A 20,361-nucleotide genomic window follows, 5' to 3' on the forward strand; every position below is an offset into this window, starting at 1 on the left:
GCAGAGCTGCCATCGTTTGGATAATAACTTTAATGACGAGATGGTAAAAATGAACCAGAGCTGGGAAAGTTGAGGGATCCATTCTTTATAACTCGAGCAGAATTTTTTGAACACTTTTGAGATGTAGAAAAGGCTGGCAGTTGCGGGGGGGGGGGGGGGGGGCGGCATGTTCTTGCCCAAACAATAGGTCAGGAGAGTCAGACATGGGGCCGCTGTGATGCCTTCACATTATTCTGCTGACAGTGCTAACCGCTCTCAGGGCAGGCGTCCAAGAAGACATTTTACAAGACGCTGGGCGGCCTGGAGTCTTCCACATGCTGGTGCGCCGGGGCTGCCCCCGAGCGGCGAAAGGTCACACGTTCCCATTTCAGCTTCCAACCCCCCCCCCCCCCCCCCCCCACCGCCCTCTCCATCACCCTTTCGCATCTGTCCTCCTGGGGATACACTTACACCAGGAGACCAAGTGGATTTTCAGATCTTCTGACACGCTCTCTGCATGGCATAGGCGCACTGTTCTGGAGGATTTAAACATTTTTTTTTTGCATGTCCAGTGGTTTTGGACAACAGAAATATTCATAAAAATTCTGGAAAATGACACATCAACAGAAGACCCAATTGTTCTGAACTATTGCAGTGAAACAAAACTAAATGAATACAAAAAAATCTATTTGCTCTATTTGTTGGGAAATTTTTACAGTTTCATCATGGAGTTTTTTATTTGGAATTTCACGGATGACAAAAAAATGTGAAATCCTTTCATTTAGTGTTGGACTTTAAGCCTTTCCTTCCTAATCATTCTACTGTTGTCTTCCATTTTGTTGTTATAATGTCAGAAAATATCATGATTTTTTTTCTAGAAGTTGCCTTTTTTAAAGTAGCACTTATAAGGGTATATAAACATGTATCTACATTTTCTCAATAAAAAAATGTCTATTCCAGAAATTAAGAGTTTTTCTTTTTAAGTGCAAAGCAAAAATTTTCATTGTTCCTAATAACTCATAAAGTCTAAAGAGGTCTTTAATCTCTCGAACAGTTATTCCCTCTGCGCTAGAAGATTCTTAAATTGGTAATGGGGAAAAAAGCATGAAAAATCCAATCAAAAGAAAGAACAAAAACAAGCATTTTAATCAGTCAGCTTTGCGCCTAATTCCCTCACAGAATTGTCATTTGTCAAGCCATTTAAAGTAGGACGATATGAGGGTCTGTGCAAGAGGGGGTGTCCGTCAGCTGGTCCGCTGCTTTGGCCTACAGATTATTTTATACCATGCATGCAGTTCTCGCAAAATTCAATTCTTAAAAAAACAATTGGTATATAGGTTGGAGCAATTATATGTACATGATAAAGTGGGGTCCTTCTGAAATTTTTACCTTTATCATTTATTTTTATTTACTTTATTTATTTGTCAAAAGTGATGTTCAACTTTAGCAAACGGCACATAGCAAACGTATATGCTGTCTGGCACGGCCTAGGCATGAGTGGTGCTAGGCTAAGCTTCCTATAAATGCCCAGGCGCAAATGCAAGCAGTACTGGAGCGAGAGATTTACAGCATCTTCCTGGGCAACCATGACATAATGAATGAACCCCTGAATGAATGAATGAATGAATTACTTATCGTATGATAGTAATGTGATGCAATCATTTTAGGCCTTTAACAACTCAAATCTCAACCTCTTGTTAAGGCTCAGTCTTGGAACCTGATCTATCAAGCCAAAAATTTTGGCAGACAATCAAGCTAAAGGGATTACTACAGTACCTCCCATGTTTTGTGTGGAATTACAGGAAGGAATCACGCTACATGCACATAGTTTCATCTTTTCACACACTTAGCACGATATTAACACTGCGTGTGTTGCTGATTAACTCCGATTCGAAGGACTCCAGCGGAGTTGAACGCGAATTCCGGGCTGCACCTGTTCCGAGTTACTTTGTCACCATCACAAATACAAACAGCCCTGGAGGAGAGCGTACATTGTTTATTTTTTATTTGTGGAAGGTGTGTGGGGAGAAGCAAAGCGCGGCAACTTTGTGAAACAGCTTGACAGTGCTTGGGGGAATGACGGGGGAAGAGCAGAGCGGGACAGGGATTGAAGTGTAAAACAACAGCGGCTTCCTGACAGAATTAAGGAACCTGCAAATAGAGATCTTGTCCTAAATGTTTTTTTTTTGGTTAATATATAGTCAGATCTGGAAGGGAATTTGAATTCATACAGTTTCAGTGTTTATCTCCTGTTCTTTTTTCCTTTTAAAGAATTATACCTCGAATTTGCCCGCTACACCATCTATGCGGCACATCTTATTTAAGTCCAATGGAAAGTGTGAAATTAAATTCAACGGTACGAAGAGGTCCGTCTCCTGCCCGTGTAAATCCGCCTGTGTGGTGCGTGTACAGCGGGGGGTTGGGTGAGGGGGGGGGGGGAGGTACTGAGGATTGACAGTGTTGTAGGAGGAGCAGTTGGTGAGTGGTGCTGCAGGTTGCAGTGAGACATGAGGAGCCTGGATGAATCGAGAGAAAGGTTATGTTACGATGCTGCGGATCGTCAGGAAACTTCCAGCAGCATGCTAGGTGAAAATACTGTATTTGTGAAATGGTCTAAATACCTGAAAACAAATGAAATGGGGAACATCAAGCCGATGAATAATAATAATAATAATAATAATAATAATAATAATAATAATAATAATAATAGGCCTAATAATGGCTCTTTCCTGTATTTTTGGAGGTTTCACGTTCCCTTTGTTTCCCCTGGATGTTCCACTTCCCTCCTGCAGTGCACAAACATGCAGGTAGGCTGACTGGCATCTCTAAATTGCCCGTAGTGTATGTGCCCTGTGATGAACGGGCATCCCGTCCAGGGTGTCCCCCTGCCTTGTGCCCTGTGCTGTCTGGGATAGGCTCCAGCCCTCCTCCCCACGACCTTGTCCGGGATAAGTGGCGGTAAGATGGATAGATAATTATAGTAACAACATTAATTATATAATAGAAAGAAGAAAGACTTTAAAGCCTCAGGTTTTAATATATAAAAGAATAAATTAGAGCTGGTGAGTGATGGTGAGACGTGTCACATGTGAACAGCGGGGTGAGCCCATGTCATTTTGACGGTTATCTTTTCCAGAGCAGTATGCTCCTTGTCCATCCATCCTCTGGACGTTGTTCCAGTTGGCGAGTTTCACCTTTTTTTTTGGACTGTGTAGAAGGTGGGGTGGGGGGTCAGGTCAGGGGGCTGAGGAGAATAACGAGGGAGGCTGGGGGATTTTAGGTCGGGCTTTAGATCTGAATCCTGGAGCTTTACCCCCCAAATCCTTTTCCATTCTACAATGTTCTGTTTTAATCAGCTGGCCGCCCCGCATGAGGCTTTTTGGGGGAGGGCCATGGGCGCCGACTGGCTTGACACCCGCAGCTCCCAGTGACAGGCTGCTCCATTCCTGACCGCCGAGAGGCCAGTGTCTACTGTGCAGTGGGGCTGCCGCACATTGTAAAGGAGGCACAAATCAGGACCTTCGAGAGACACTGGCAATGGCTGAGCGCAGAGTGTCTGACTGGGGCTAGTGTGCTGGCCTCGCTGCCTCTGAACACCAAATAGTAATTTAGCCAGGCAAAAGAAAGAGCCTTAAAGACATTCACACCACGCATACTAAACACACAGCAAGCAAAGTTCAGAAAGTCACTCACTTTAATTCGACGGTGGGATCGATGCTGGCTGTCACTGGGTGTCCGAACCACAACTGTTCAAATTCCAAATTCGTTTACGGCTTCTCGAGGTAAAGGGGGCCTCTGAGGGTCGGTGATCCAAACCTTTTGTGGGTCTGGGGAAGACTTGGAGTCTCATGACATCTCAGAGATTGTCTCACCTCTTAACAAAGAACTGAGAAGACGTGAAGGAATGGATCATGGTACAAATATATACGTGTGTGCTTGAGAAATACCATTAGTGTACCAGTAGAGATAAGTGTCTCACGCCGTTTTAATCTAATGGGGTCTTCTTTTCATTTAATTATGTTGATAATTTGATCTTTTTTAAAAATCTGTCTGTTTTACCAATCTATCCCTTAGATTATAAATAATCTAGCCATTCCATCTTCTTTCCTCTCATTCCTAACTAAATGACATTTTTACACCTGTGTCAGATAATTCACATTTTCATTTTGATATCATCCATGCAAGATACGCAAATCCAATTTCCAGCTCTTATGGAAACATTTGTGGAATATTTTAAATTCCGCAAAGAAAAGAAAATTAAACTAATGCCAAAACATAAAAATTAAAAATAAATCCACCCATCCATCCATTTTCTTTAGCTTCTTGCCCTGTATAGTGCAAGAATTTGTGCATAATTTGTAAGTCTTACTGATTGTTAGTAGAGAAATAGTTTATTCCTCTGCCAGTAGGAAGTAGACTTTTTTTCTTGTAATGCACCAGTTTCAAATTAAGAGTAAGTATTTACTCCAAAGTGCGAGTTCAACAAGTTAGCCTCGCAGTGAAAGGTGATAAATAGTGTTTCCACGCTAACCTTTGCTGACTTGACTTCCACAGACCGTTGTTTTTAATGAGATCCTCTGCAGGCCTGTCGTATCCCTGGGGGCAATCTCACATCCTCTCTGCCGGCCCGAACCCCGTGAACAACAGCCCGGCACCCTAGGCAGGTCGGCGAAAGGTCAGGGCCCTCGGAGATGTTTGTATCCGCCGAGGAGATGCCGTCCATGCCGCCGCGCCACGGAAAACTGGATAATATACTCCGTAGTTGGATCGGCATTTCTGGAAGCGCAACAAGTCAGAATTGGTGTCAGGCGCCTGAATCTTTAAAGCTATACATAGCCTGGCGAAACGCCGGCGCCACGGTGAAATTAAGTGAGATTAACTCATCCCGGGCACGATTCCTTTTGTCGTTACTATGGTGACTGTGTCACGCGAGCCGGCGACTGCCCGTTGCTGTAGCTTGTTGACAGGAACAGGGAACATCTTGCGGTCAAAAGAATCGCAGCGCTGAGGAAATAAAGGCGGCGGATTTCTGAGGCGGTCCAGTCCCTGACGACACGTGACATCAACACCGGGAGATAAGTTGGCAGCCACATGGTGCTTCAGATCTTCTACAGGAACTCAGATTGGGGTCTTATTCTCAGGGCAGGGTCTGCTCACTGTGAGAGGTGCAGTTCCTGCTGCTCGCTGGATTTCACTTGCACGCAGCAGGCGGCTAGTGCCGGTGGTGGTAGGGGGGTGTTGTACGTGTACGTGTGTGTGTGGAAACTTTGATTTCCAGCAGCTTCTATATCAAGGTAAAGGGCCAAGCCATGGTGCGAGGGTGGGGGGCGGGGGGGCACACCACTCAGAAGAGTGTAGGACCTTGCGAGCACAGTAAGCGCAACTAGCCCTACATCACACCCACGCCTGAAGTGCCGTCCTGCCATGTCCTTGACAGCTAAAGGAAGAAGACCTACAGTAACATCCTCCCCCAAGTGCTGGAGTGCACTCTGCTAGGCACCACTGCTCACTCTGCTCACGCAGCTCCAAGGAACAGCAGCAACTGTCCTGGGTGCATTTTTGACATCATTATTAACTTCTTTAGCTAGTGCCTTAATAACTTTGCAGTGTTTGTTATTGGTGGGCTGGGGCCCTGCTTGACCTCATTGGTTAGACTAGTGGTGCAAGAATATGTAATTTATTTAAGTTGAGGTGTAAGATCGGAGGGATGGACAGGTGAGGTGCCACACCATGGCAACGCAGCCTACTTCCTGTTACAGGTGAAGATCTGCTTTTAACAAACGTTCCTATTGTAACAAACTCATCCCGGACTATTTCACCATCACACACAACCCGGCAGGGTCGTCACGGAGGTGTCCGTATTATATAAATAAAAGGACGGACACAGTTTCAGGGAACCATCAGCGGGATCGGTTTTATCACACAGAGTACTGTACACACGTAGCTTCTTTTCCATCTTCGACTCTCTCTCTCTCTCGCAACCCCTACGTCATCACGTTCATCATACTATTCAGACTAAAGCAGCAGAGAGGCTTTCTGAGGACTTTCAGGCTGAGCACTGCCTGTTTTCCAGAACCATCTGGCAAATGGAGCGCCTTACTGGCCTGTAACTGGCCTCTCAACGATTAAGAAAGAAAGCCGAAATAAATAAGTTCAACATTTTATATAAATACACATGCCAGCATATGATACCTCTGTACTTGCTGGAACTGCCACTAGGGCCCTAGGACCATGTGTCACATATGAATACCTGGGAAAACGGATGGGTAGACACGAATGCATGCTATGTAGCACATGCTATGAGTGCTATGGCACAGCTCTGCGGTACTTCCTGTGAGGTGTGGTACGGCACCTCCAGTGTGATTTCTGAGCGGTGCTTTCCGGTGCTGCAGAACCGGGGCCCCCAACCTGATCCTGGGGGGCCAAAGTCACGCAGGTATAAGAGGATACATTTTAATTAGCACCTGACTGACACCTGAAATGCCAGGCGAGGCACTGCGCGCGGCAGATAATTGCTACCGCGGAGCATTTGAGAGCTGTGATTTGGGGGAAATTCGACACGCCCTGTGGCTCCCATGGCCCGAAGTTAGGTGCCGCATCATTGGATGCAGTCCCTGTCAATCATCTGGTTGGAAGAAATAACCCAATGAACGGCGCGTATGTAGCTACATGTTTACTTGTGCCATTCACGCAATAAATGCCAATAATCAACCCAAAATTAGTGCCGCACAGCCCAGTCCCATCCCAGCAGATTTTTTAAAATCTGAGGGGAGGTGATATTTATGCGTACATATGGACCCACTTAATATGTCTACAGTGATTGCTTCTCTGCTTGGTCCTGACACAGCATCCTGTGCTCCGTGCAAATGACAGCCAGAGCTGTGTGCCACTGCCTCACGGGGGCGCCGGCTGTAACGGGAATATCCTCACTTACCTGGATGTCAGAAACAGCCAGCTGATACCTGGGTACAGCTGTACAGTCACAGTCCGGCTCAGACTTCAATCTGTGCTGCTCTAGGTGGATCTTTCATACTAAGATACGAGACTCATTAATCACACAATTTAAAAATATTTTATTACTGCGTAAGAATATCAGACTAAAAGGCTAGAAAAGGAAAGTGTGTACATTTCATTTAAAAGCTAAACAAAATTCCATCAGTGCCTCAAATAATACAACACAAACACATTTCAGAAACAGCTATAGAAGATATTCTAACGTACTGCATCCACACGGATGGAATCTAAGAAAAATCTGCAAAAATCACACAATTATTAAACACACCCCCCCCCCTTTTTCCATTTACAGATTTCCATGCCATGCCCCTCATTAAACTGTAAATGTGGCGTTGTTCTGTGATTATTCCGCAGGTAACAATGTCAGCAATAACAGCAAAATCCTTCTCCCTAATCGTTTCGACCAGAAGGGGGACCATCACTCTGCCGGAGACGTAGTAAGCCGAGAGGCGAAATGAAAAGCGAAAAAAAAACAGACTCGCTTTCGATGCTGACTGTCGACTCCAGATCCAGCCGTAAGATAGGATCCAGGAGTCCGCATCTTGCCGGAGTCCCGAGGATTTTAATCATGCCTCTCCGTCTGTGTGTGAGAGCAGGCAGGCTGACAATGATTTCCTCAGTGATTACGTACAGAGCGAGTCCCTGCGGGTTAGGGGCCCCCTCTGGAGCCGTCCTGATGGCTTTGGGGGCCTTGCTTCCATTTTCCATTATTATGTGGACTACCGGAGCGACAGCGCAGTCCAAGACCTTGCAGGTTTGTGATGAGGAGGGAGCTCACATCTTCTCTCTGCTTCTTTTTTTTACCAATTTAGACGTAGACTTAGATCATATTCAGATCCAAATCCTGTGCTCGCAAACGGGAATGAGAAAAGGGAGACAGTCTGATTTACTTTAGTATGTAGTAAAAAGTATATTTTTTTCTCCAATTTTTAAAAGTTTTGTTGCAATTTTTTTTTTCATTTTCACAGCAGGCGATTGCTGATCTCTTCCCAGCGCGATTACAGTTCAGAGCAAACATTAAAAAGAAATAACCATGTTTTTGTTTTAATGCGCGTCTCTAAATGTTTGCAGACGAATGTTCAATATCGGAAGGATGGGACCGTATGCGGCGGAATTACCACTATTTTGATACTTTTCCTAATACCACAGTTGCGTTAAATAGGTAGCTTGGATTTTTAAACGCATTACCTCCCTGTGTGTTTATCTCAAAACAGTCGTCATTCAGATTTTATTTGACATACATTTTTTTTAATCTCGAGAGAACAACCGTTTCTGTTGTCTGAAAATAAAAACGGATTTCATAGGATATTCGCTATTTACACTAGCGTATACAGTCGTTCAATCTGAAACTGGGCAGCTTCAACTGTTTTCTTTAGGATGTCTCGCCGCAAGCAAGCAAAACCAAGATCTTTAAAAGGTAAGTAATTGCTGGCTACTGCATCCAGCTACAACTCGCGAGGTGTGCGAAGGTTGACCAGAGCTAGGAACTACCATGTGAAATATAAATACACGTTTTGTTTCACCGCATCAGTCGCATCAATCGGGTTAATACCGCACGACGAAAAGTTTCGATTCTTAGAAAATAAAGTTCGTCGAAACGTGTCCCCCTCGTGTGACGCGAAACAACAGGTTTTTTTTTCTCTGCGCTGGGACTGTGCTGATTTGGAAAGAAATGTTGCAAGACTTCACATGTGCGACATGTACTTAAATCTGTAAACGAGAGATGGGGGTCGGTGGGGGGTGGGAGCAAAGAGCAGGACATCATCTACGCGCGAGAAGCAGACAGAAACAGATGCGGGGCACGTCAGATGCCGCGAGATCCGTAAGATCCGTGGTGCGGTGGTGGTTACTGGTTAACATGTGAAGTGCGCATCCGTATCATTCCTTGATGATGTTGAAGAGCGGCGGACTGAAGGCACGCGAGTTTTGCAGCGTCGCGTCACGTGACGTCGCCGACTGGAGCGTGCTCTTATTTTTTTTTATTATTTTTTCAACAGTAATATTTTTTTAAGGAAAGGAACAGGAAAAGATAATGGGAGGACTTACAAAAATATAAACTAAGAATGCTAAGGTTTTAAGTGGAAAATAAAAAAAATGTTCGCCAAATCACAGAATGATATATAGACTGAGCAATTTAAATAAGGATAGGAGGCTCATCAGTGACAGCTTAATTGATATGTAACTTGCAAACCTTACGAATTATGGGGTTTGTATTGCTTCTGTTTTGGTTTTATTACTGAAAGCGTATGATTTTAGTACATCGTATGCAAATAACTTACAATAAATCGTGCATAAATAATAAAAACGTTTAATTTATAGGGTTTAGTTCACAATTGCTGAAGATGAAAAGATCTTAAAAAAACACTAAAAATGCGTGAGTGTGGGGAAAGTTATTAAATACTCTATTGGAATGCAGAGGCGCGCGTCTGCTGTCATGCGTTATTGTTGAAAGATGACTGGATTAAGCGGAGCTCTCGCACACGTACGCGCGAACCCACACAAAACAGTCGATAGTTTTCCTTTTGTGGTTTGCAGTGGGGTATCTGCTGATCTTAAGGGTTGAGCTCCAGTTCATCTGGCAGGCGTTGTGTTTTGCACAGCAAATAATTGTTCACAATTTCACATGCCCAGTTGGAGTCACTCTTCCTGGAAGTCCTCGCGTCAATGGGATAATACAAGGTGTTCAAGATGCGCTTTGTGGGTCTTATGTCTGCGATTATTTCGGCAACTTATTAATGCAACCATAAAAACAACTGGCGACATACACAGATGTACATCCACATCTTACAACGGAGGTCAGCACCTTTACATCCAAAGCACCTTTTCAGGTTGTAACCAGCAACGCACATAAAAAGGAGCTTTCCACAATTCCACAAACACGCTGAGCAGGGGTGTGTTGCTGGGGTCAGGGTGTCCATTCCTGGTCTGAAATCTTATTAGGGCTTCCCTTTTCAGTATATTTACAGCAGTTTTTGTTTACACACCGATCCGTTCTGTGCATCTGATCAAGACTTACTGCTGTTTCTGTGATACATTAAGTTATGGTCTATTTCTGCTGTAGCAACTTAAAGAACAATGTTGTAACAATCACAGACAAAGCAATTTTTCATTCTCTGATCTTAAACAGTAGGTATGTGATAGACTTTGGCTGGATTGTATGTGGATACATGCATGGTCAGAGGGATCTTCAAGAGGCTGTAGATTTGTATTACAAATTTTAGGTGTTTTTTCCCCACATCATTTTGTTATGTTGAATGTTTAAATTTACAGAAGCAAGAGCACTGATTTATTATTTTTTTAATTAGCCGTAGAAAATGTTGATTATTTATATTTAACAGTTACAATTCTGAAAATTGCAGATGTTATTTTCTATGGACAGTGCACAAAATAGATACAAAGGTGAATTTGCTTTTTTTGGGAGCAGTAACTATCAGTGGATGTAAATGTATAAGGACTGATATTTACAGTAGAGAAGAAAATATTATTGCAGCGCATAATGCAGGATAAACCCTTGTGATTTAACCACAGCTATCAGATGATATAAATGTATAAGGGTTAATGTTTACAGACTAAGGGAAATATTTTAGCACCACCAACTGCAGGTCAAGCGCTGCAAATTACACAACGTGACTGTGTATTGCGGCAAGCCGTTACACTTGCTTCTGATTTGTTTTGAAATATGTCTGGATATGTCCCGGGCGCATCTGTTGCAAGCAGTGGCAAGGTCTGGAGATGTGATGAACAGGACGAGAGTGAGCACACATGGGGCAGGGGTTGGTGGGGGCCAGGGGAGCACCGGCAAAGCACCTTCATCCCGAAGTTGTGCAGAAGGATCGATAGTGCGGGGGGGGGGGGGTCTGTATTTCCTGGCAAAAGAGTTAGGATCCTCTTTAAGTACTTTTGCGGAAATTACTAATTTTACTCATTTTCCCAGCATTTCTCATACCACTTTTACTCAGCCTCCAGATTCATAACCTCAAAACTTTTTGTCATTTTTTTTTTAACCGTTTCCTTCATTCCTTCAGCATAGTTATTTTACCTAGTTTTTCATAAAACAGCGGGTTCTCCATAAGAAGATCCATTTCATTTAATATAAACATTTTGTGGTGCCTTTTTAGACTGTGGTTTTTGCTGAATTTTCATTACTGGGTCATTTAAGTTCTTGATCATTGAATTCTGTATTAGAAACTTAGAATTCTACTTTCTCTACTGAACTTAGTCGTCTGTCATTTAGTGGCAGTTGGATTTTTTTATTCTATGTTTCAGAAATCTTTGACTATAAAGTTTATTATTTGAACTGGTCTAATATTGTATTTAGCAATGCATCCTTTAGTGGTTCTAAGGTATAACTGATTTTACTTATGTTGATTTTTTTATTTCAAAAGACATTTGAGATCAGTGTATGTGCTTTACCTCATCCGATTCCCTTTGTGTAAAGGCGAAAATTTAAACTTAAGAACTGTATTATTTATTCTGATTGATTTGTTAAAAGAAAGGCAATTTATGATATGAAAATTCATTAAGGCTGAAGTAATTCTCTAAACACATTGTACTTTATTTTATTGCTATTCTTGCTGCAGAAGGATGAAGAGAATGGGACTAGTTAGCTGTCATAGATTACTGGAAATTAGTTATGTGGTGATTTATAGTATTCTTATGAGCTAAGCTATTTGACAAGTCAAATTTTACCTAAATAAAAATAGTCCATATGACAAAAGCACTTTAATTTCAGACTTTGGTTTGGGTATGTTTTTTATTTCTCTGTCTGTGTGGATGACGTATGTGGAATACGCCATAATTTAGAAGCTAAATAATTTCAGATATGTAGGCACATACAAACATGAAAACGCACACTGTGTTTTTCTCTTATCATTATACCACAATACTATTATTAAATTACAATACCATTCTGCAATGTACTGTTAGACCGCTGTTTTAATACTACTATACTGTGAGTATTTTCTGGCAGCTGAATAAAACCCTAAAGCAGAATAAGTACTATCACTGCTTTTTTGTATTTATGCTAAGGTGTTCATCTAGAATTAACCTGATGGCCAATGGAAAGAAAATGACTAGAGGAGCAATTACAGCAGAATCTCATTATCAGTTAAGGGACTTTTGCTTCCGTGTCCTGCCTCTGTCATCACAGTGCATTGTGGACCTTTCTTTGGTTTTAAAACTCCTTATGTTTTATCTTTGCCCACATATGTCACCCAAAAAGGGTGAAATATATACTCTTAAATGTGATTTCTCTATTGATTCCATATATTACTGATGTCAGTCTGTTTTTGTGGCATCTGATTAGTCAAGAAGAAAATAAACCATTTGGGCTCAACTGAACTTTAAAAGTTATTTGTTCAAACTATAATGCTATTGTAAACTACATTTTCCATTATATAGATTTAATGGATGCTGGTATTCACTGGAACTCATGAAATATATCATTATATTTGCATATTCATGAATCGACTATATGCTTACATTGCTTGATTTTGATGCTCTTAAATGTTATGGTTATTAAAGAGGGGATAATGGAATTTTGTATTCATCTACAATACATTTTATTTATTTATTGTAGATGGATACATGCCAGCATCTTTAAGTATAGGCCTACCAAATGAAATGACCCAGTGCTTATAATATCTTGCCCGTATAATTTACAGTTGTACTCTTCTGATTACAACAAAACATAATGAAGGTGTGGCTCTGGATGTGCATGTTCAGTTGATGCTGAACATGCTGAGATGGAAGTTGCTTTCATCAGTACCGGAAATAGATGAGTATGACCTTTTCCCGTCAATATTATTTAAATAATCATAATTTGGCAGATAACATTCAACGTGCAGAAAAAAAATAATTATTGCTATTACTAGTAATATTAGTAGCAGTCGTATTAATCATGCAATAATATAAATACGAAATACATAGACCTACTTTACATAATTGAGTACACGACTGAATGATATTCGCAAAGGATCTCGGGAGGTATTTTTTTCCAGTTGGCGGGAAATTACAGTTACAGGCATCGCACGAGACAATATGTATGCAAACTTGAGGTGGCGGGCGAAGTTTACAGTGGAAAAATAGACATTCAAAGCTGGAGAGCCGCTTTGAATAAAACAGCTAGAGATGTAATACCAAGAGGTACGCTCCTGCTTACCCGGGGGATTATTACAGCGGCTAGTAAGTTTTAAAGACAACTTAACTAATGCCTTATAATTATAACAACTTAACTTATAGTTGTTCCCAAACTTAACCGAATTGTGTATTTTACAGTTGCTGTATTAAGGAAAAGTTTACCATAGAATACGTAGTAGTTAGATATGTTCATTCGGTTCTACTGAATTTTACCTTTGTACCCACACCTTCACCTACATTTAATATCGTAATTCTGTCTTGAGGCAAATACAAACTGTTGGGAAAACGAATAAGTCATTATTATAAAATTCCCGTTTATTCAATGCTCGTTTCGGCTGCTCCTTATTCATCAAAGCCACAGCGTTTTTGTCAGTATGAAATTTTCGCATATACACCAGTATGTTGTCTTTTAGATAAGAACTAAAATCAGAAGTGATTATCAGGTAGGACCTACTATGTTTCAATAATTATAAAAAAATAAATTAAATAATGCACATACGGCCTGTTTTATAGCGGGGCACGCATAATAACTAAGTAAAGGGCTCAAATAGTCTGCAAGAAATAGTAATTAAAACCATAGAGAGATCTGTCCGGCGTAGTCTGTGCCAGTTTGATCGTATTTGCACAGGGAATGTAAGCAACTAATGACGAAGATCCAAGTCTCATTTACCGGGAGAGTCCCGTGGAGGGGAATAAAGAGAGGCGCAAGAAAAGGGTTTAAAGCACTTGCTGCTCGAAATTGAGAAACATATTAAAACGGTTACAGATGCAAAACTTTTAATAAGCGCCGTGTGTTTAAGTAATTACCCCTCAGTCGTGTAATGTAAAAGTTCTGTTCTCCTGTCATCGTCAATTGCTAGGTGTATTTTCTGGCTCACCTCCCTCTGTTCACCTACAGGGAAAGCTCTCCGCACCAATTTAGGATCCATCCATAGGGGATTTATAAAACCCCTCTCTCTAAATTAGCCGCCGCGTTTACTCTCCGTGGCAAAGGAGTAATATATTAGTTGTCTCTGAGAGCCGTGGTTTAAACGCACAAGCCGGACTTAAAACACTCCAGGACCTATATTTCATTGTATTTTTCTATGATAGCCAGACTTTCAAATATTTTCTCCTTTATCGAAGAATGCATAATTGTGTATGCATATATATGTGTGTCGGCCTATACACATGGTAGAATACTGAAATTTATTTCTTGTTTAAAAATGCATTTTTTCCAGCCTGTGCTAGTGGACCAGTGCAAGAACGATATGTAATTCTTAATTTGGATATATAATTTCAAATATAGCATGACATTGAGCTGTGGTTCAGTTATATTACTGAAAGAAAGATTTCTGGCAAGTTACAAAAAAATTGTAAAACAGCAGCCCAATAAGTGGTATACAGCTTAGATTTTTTTTCCTTTTAAGAAATCCTTTGCAAGTGAAAAACACAAAATCAGCTATGTGTCTTTAGCAGTCTTTATCGGTTGATTGTTTGGCTGTACCATCCCAGATGTAGCCAGGGTCAGATGGGTTGGGAATGGGGGATTCTTCTTCAGGCCAGGGCCAGGTGCTCTGGTCCTTGACCATGTAGCTTGAACACTGGGGCATCGTAATAAGGCTGCAGTTGGCCACTGTGAAGCGCAGTTCCCATGCCGTTGTGCTTCCTACCGGATGGGGACATTCTGCTTCCTGAGTATCCCTCTGCGACCTGTATCTTCAGTATCCAGGGCTGAAGTGCTGGGGATTAACATTAGCAAGCCTGGGTGTTACACCTATCTAATGTCTCTGTAAGGAGACTCCTTACTAAGGCTTCTGCATCTCCCTTTGTAGCATTTTCAAGTTAAACCTTCCTGCATAAGCACATTGTTGTACCTGGAATTGAGTATAGCAAAGCATTTAGGAGCTGCTTTTATAAGTCTAGATAGAGGCACAGTCCCTACGCATGCCATTTATCCTACTATAGGACAAATGGTGATTTTTCTGAATATATAACATTTTTTTGTGCTATAGTGTTTGTGGCGGTTTGGTGTGGGTGCAGTTTCTATTTATTTCTGATGATGCTGAGCCTATCTTGTACACTGAGACTCTTCTGTTCGTCTGCCACATCTATGTGTTTCGGGTTTGTGCTTTGGACCATAGCTTGCCCTTCTCCACGGATGGTGCACTCAAGCTGATTTTGCCTTTTTGTATGATATTCATCCAATCTTTCTCTGAGCAGTGGCTTACCTATGACTGTGCCCTGCGAGGCCCATTTTTGGCGCGCACTTACATTAAACATGGGACTGGAGGTGTGCTTTTGTTCAGTGGCACTTTAAGAGACCTGTTGAAACACAATCGGCTTCTTCTGCCATAGAATACATTTGAGAGACTGTTTTTTATATCTGTTTGTATTTTTGTGACAATTGCCCATATGATGGTGTGGGGGAAGAACGAATCAGTTTTAAGAAAATAAAAATTTCTTAAGTCTTACAAGGTACCTAGCAAAGCATACAACTGTATTTTCTCTGAAAGATGTAAAAGATCCCTTTAATTAGAGGGCAGTGTAACTCTACAGTTTAAGGCCAATGGCTCACTGAGAACACCAACTCCTACCCATATGAATTAAATGTGGCTCTAATTACTTTAAATATGCAATTTTGTGCCTTTTTAAATGGTTGGTTTGCATTTCCAAGCTAAGAGGAGCTACCCTGCTGGGAGGTCTTTACTACCATCAGTTTCCTTTGCTTTGTTAAAGGGAGAGAGTAGACACAAACGGCATAGCTGAGAGTGCATTTGAGCTGCAGGAGTGGAACGACAAGCTTTAAACTCCTCAGTGAGCCCTCAATTTTACATTTACCAGGTGGAGGAGTCTTTTGTTCTAAACCCACTGCTGAAATCCATTTGGCTCTCTGCACGTGACTCTTAAGTAAGGAATATTCTGTTAAAAAAAAGTTTCATTTCTGAGCTCTGTCATAATTGGTATTGTTCTGCTTTGGTGGCAGGGGGCTTCAGGTCAGAGGGGGGCTTTTGCAGGAAAAGATTTAGTTGGCCACAGTGTCTCAACTAACCAATGCACATATATCTGAAAGGAACCTGTCAGGTGTTCCTAGGTTGGCGATAGACAGCAGGGAATGAGATGTTGCCCCTCCAATCAGTGACAGCCCCCCTGCGTGGCACTGCGTGACATGTAGTATGTAAAGACAGCGGTTGGCTTGGCAGTACCGCACGGCGTGCCAGGCTGGTGCAGCACTGGAGAAAACCTGAAGGAGCTGAGCTGCATTTACAATGCACCCTGTTTTCCTGTGTCACACACGAACACACGCAAAGCAACTGCACTGCTCTCCGCTTCTGCAGTACTTATTTAAATGCTGTCAAAAGAAGCTATAGGAGGTATATGGAAAAAGTTGCAGGGGGCCCTATAGTCACAATTTGGAAATAATTGAATATATTCATTGTATATTTATTCTACATTTAATAGTACCCAGATTACAAAATGAATATTTCCCAAAATGGCCTTTGGTGAGCTCCTATGCGGCATCGGAACCTTCTTGTTGTTATGAGTGGTTCTACCATTCTGTTGAGTACCATACAGAATCCCATTTCGTTTCAGCTCAGAGTCATACTAACGGCAGTACAAACTGTGGTATGTATGTGTGGGTGTCGTTTGGAAGCGGTTATTTTGGGATTCGACTCTCAAGGGCCTGTTCACTGTGCTGTGTGGAGACAAGTGATCTGAAGTTCCTTTGCAGAAACGGAATGCTGTGGTTTCGCATAGCCCTGTTTGTTTTTAAGTGATGCCCACCCAGAAAAAAAAGCTAACAGAAATTAGGACTTTTACATGTGTTTGTTTGGAAAATATAACACAGAAAAGCAATTGGCTTGTATTACTTTCATGATTGTCTGTAGTTGCTGCTGGTTTACTTTATTGAGCGAGCGTTATGTGTCTTTCCAGACAGGTCTTTGGTGTCTCACATACTGGGGCTGTGCTCTGTTCTGTCAGAAGAATTTGTCCAGGTGCACAGGAGCGATAGCGGCATCCAGGCTCGACGGATGGCCCATTAATGCACCCGCCGCTTGCGTGCAGCCACACGGTCAGGACCGTTGATCTTTCATCACCGCGTTGACGCGTCATCGTGTCAGCCGCCCTTGTTGGGCCGCGGCAGCGACGCCCTCATTAGCAGGAGATCGGCTGCCGCTGCTGTCTGGGGCGCCGCGCGGCACGACTGGGTGTCGCCTCCACCGTGAAGTAGGCCCTCGCTGCTAATGAGAACGCGGTGGCAGTGCCTGGGCTAACGAGGCAGTGGCACGCAGCAGTGCAGGCTCTGGGTACACGCTCGCGCCATGTCTGACAGCCGCCTGAGAGGCCGCTGGAAGCTGACGGCCCTCCCAGCAGCAACGTGGCCGTCCATGTCACACGCCACACACGTGCCAGAGCCAGGAGCTCTATAAGGGTCCAGGAACAAACTTTATACAGACCCAGTAAAACGGGAGATGATGCGCTTCAAAAGAATCTGATGGGTGGTTAGTATGTTAGCTCGTTAGCCTTTGAATCGCACTAACTGCTAACACGTGTACATGCGCATGAAGGAATTTATAACACTGGTTCATGTAGAAGTGAACTTGCTTAAGTACAATGAAGGCTGATGTTCATGGTTGGAAGGTGTCCGAATTATGAATTAAGGAAACACTGTAATAATTTAACAATGAGGTGGTCTGTTCTTTGGCTCTTAATGAGGGAGATTTGTGCTAATTCTCCTTGTAGAGAATGCTACAATAATGTTCAGCCCCACATCGGACCTCCGCTGACTATAATCTTTTGACTCAGAAAATCAGCTCAGGTACCTCCCTCTTCCTTACCTTTCTCTGTGAATATTCAAGAATTTGTGAACCCTTTATTGTCCGTGGTACGCCCGGGCACTCATGCTAGGGCCCGGCTTGTACATAACTGACCTGTGGGCTTATGTTGTGATGTCTGATGACATGATGATGGATTTCTTGGGGTAGCTTTTTTTTGTGTCCAGAGAGGCGTGAAAGACCTGTGGACAATGGGGGAGGGGCTGAAACAAGGCTGCTTGGAAGGAAATGATGCAGTGTCTGCGATTATTGACACATGTTTAAACTGTCACCGTGGCATGAGCGCTTAGTGGTGTGTCACCAGGGCACTTCAGATATGTCAGGGTTCCAAACATATTCAGCCCTGAAGAGTATCCAGACATGTCACCTTTGTACACCAAAATGTAATTACGGGAGCTGTCTGATCAGCTCTGATGTGTAGTTAGAGGGCTTTTCAAAATAAAGACCCACGTTAGAGCCTTTTTTCCTCAGTCCATAGGAGCTTGAATTCGTTGAGTTGATTTGTCAGTTAGACCCTTTGGGTGTGTTGAATGGGTCAGATTTGTCTTCTTTTCTAACAGAGATTTTTCTTTCTTTCTCTTTTTCTCCCTTTTCATGGCAGTAGAGGAAAATGAAACGGAGGAGCAGCCCTCTGCAGCGGGACGGTCTGGTGCTCAGAGCGGTAATGTCCCATTTCCTAGTTTTAATGCTGAATTGGCCAAGCGGTGCCTTGTTTTCCTGTTACCCACAGAGTCACTTGGGAATGAAAGATACGTGGTTTTGAGCAAAGGTTAAGCTTTTTTTTTTTTAGAGTAACATTAAAGCTCAGCTTAAGATTGGCCAATAGTCGTGCCTATCAGCTATAGAGCCACACAGCCTGTTGCACTCTGGGCTAATGGAGTGTGCCAGTCAGATGAGCCCCTCCCCTCCATCTCAGCCTGGTGCTCACGATGGCCTGCAGGAGGAGAGATGAAATCCAGGTCAGGCTTTCACATGGCCATTATGAATGAATCGTGGCCTTAGTACCGATCTCTCCCTCTGTCTTTTCCAGGAAAGGTTAGATGTTGTGTGTAGTTATTTTAATCCTAATATGGATTACTTTGTCCAACTGTCAGGGGCCCTAGGTGCTCCGAAGATGGGTGATAAAGTATTGATAAGCTTTGTAGAGGGAATTGTCCAAGGGAACAGTCAGTAGTGCAAACGCCCATCATCTGTGCCTTATGGATTTTTTTGGATCTGTTAGACACCCTTCCTCTGCTGCCATGCCTACCAGGGAGTTTAAGCACTCACTGATGAGCCTTGACTAGCCCCCTCCCATGCCTGTCACCTTGCAAACTGTTGCTAATGGGAGGAACTGATGACAACTGCCCTGTCAGGTCCAGGCTTTATGTCCCCACCTGCAGGAGCCCTGTCAACTGAGAGATGCAATGCATTGTACACCCTTCATCCCCCCTGGCTCATCCAAGGGGCCCTTCTGGCAATGCCCCTCTTCAGCACGCTACCAACATTTTCTGATCCCTCTTAAGAGCCAACACAATGTGTTTCCTTTCAGAATGCCATTGGCTGGCGAATCAAATGTGCTGTTTGGATTTACACCTGTCACTTGTGTGATTCTAGGAATTTAACATAATTTAAGGTTTAATAGGTTTCTTAGGTCCTTAATATCTTGCCCTGTATATATTCCTATATTGCTATTTGTTATGTATTCATATAAATGTCCCTATTTTGCTCATTTGCCTAGGATTTATCCGTTTAGTTTTCTGAAGAGTGATCTGGTTTTCCTGTAGTGCTGTTCAAGATGTCGACTATGATGATTTGAATAAGAGTTTTCTAAAATAGAGGGTACAGTTAAAAATACTAAAAACTCCTTAGTCCACTCCGCAATTATTCATTCAGCTTCTTCAGCTTTCATGCTGCATTGTTCAGGACCTTAATGTATCCCTGTTTTTGCAAAACTGAATTACAAACTACTTAGCCAAGGCCAAACTTCTGACTTCTTAATATTTGAAGTGAGTTTTCCTTAGAAATTATTTAGTGTATTTTGTTTATGAAAGGTGTAGATAATTTCTTTCTAATATTTTACTTTTTTGCCTTACCTTTCCAACTTAATCACAGTCCCCTCAAGTTTAATCACAGTCACATATAATCAAATAGCACTGCATTTCTGCATTGTTCTGCATTGCAAAGCAGAGATTCACAGTTAACAATGAATAGAATGAAATATTAATGTCTTGCTGTTATATTAAATTTACAAGTTTCAAGGAGCAAATCAAACAAGAATTCAGAGGCTAGTTAGACATAAATCTTGATGTTTTCATTTGTACAAAAACAAAAGTTGAATTAATTTGCCCTGGTGCACCTCTGTTCCATCCTCACTCTCCCTGCACACCTCACCAAAAAAAAAGGGAAAAAAACATGCTGTTAGATGAAAAAT

At 42.3% G+C, this 20,361-nt stretch overlaps 1 protein-coding gene across 7 annotated transcripts in view; it reads left to right on the forward strand.

Moving 5' to 3' along the window:
- Window positions 1–7,492: 7,492 nt before the first annotated feature.
- Window positions 7,493–20,361, forward strand: part of LOC125742148 (zinc finger protein 521) — a 123,584-nt gene continuing 110,715 nt past the window's right edge. Inside the window, exons 1-3 of one of the 7 annotated variants that reach the window (XM_049013859.1) lie at window positions 7,493–7,747; window positions 8,370–8,410; window positions 18,550–18,609. In XM_049013859.1, the coding sequence (XP_048869816.1) occupies window positions 8,371–8,410; window positions 18,550–18,609 (100 nt within the window). In that variant the 5' untranslated portion in view covers window positions 7,493–7,747; window position 8,370. Of the gene's footprint in view, window positions 8,411–18,549; window positions 18,610–20,361 lie in introns of all 7 variants that reach the window. The other 6 variants (XM_049013867.1, XM_049013884.1, XM_049013893.1 and 3 more) reach the window with 6 other exon arrangements.

This window comes from Brienomyrus brachyistius, chromosome 1 (assembly GCF_023856365.1).
Source record: "Brienomyrus brachyistius isolate T26 chromosome 1, BBRACH_0.4, whole genome shotgun sequence".
NCBI lineage: Eukaryota > Metazoa > Chordata > Actinopteri > Osteoglossiformes > Mormyridae > Brienomyrus > Brienomyrus brachyistius.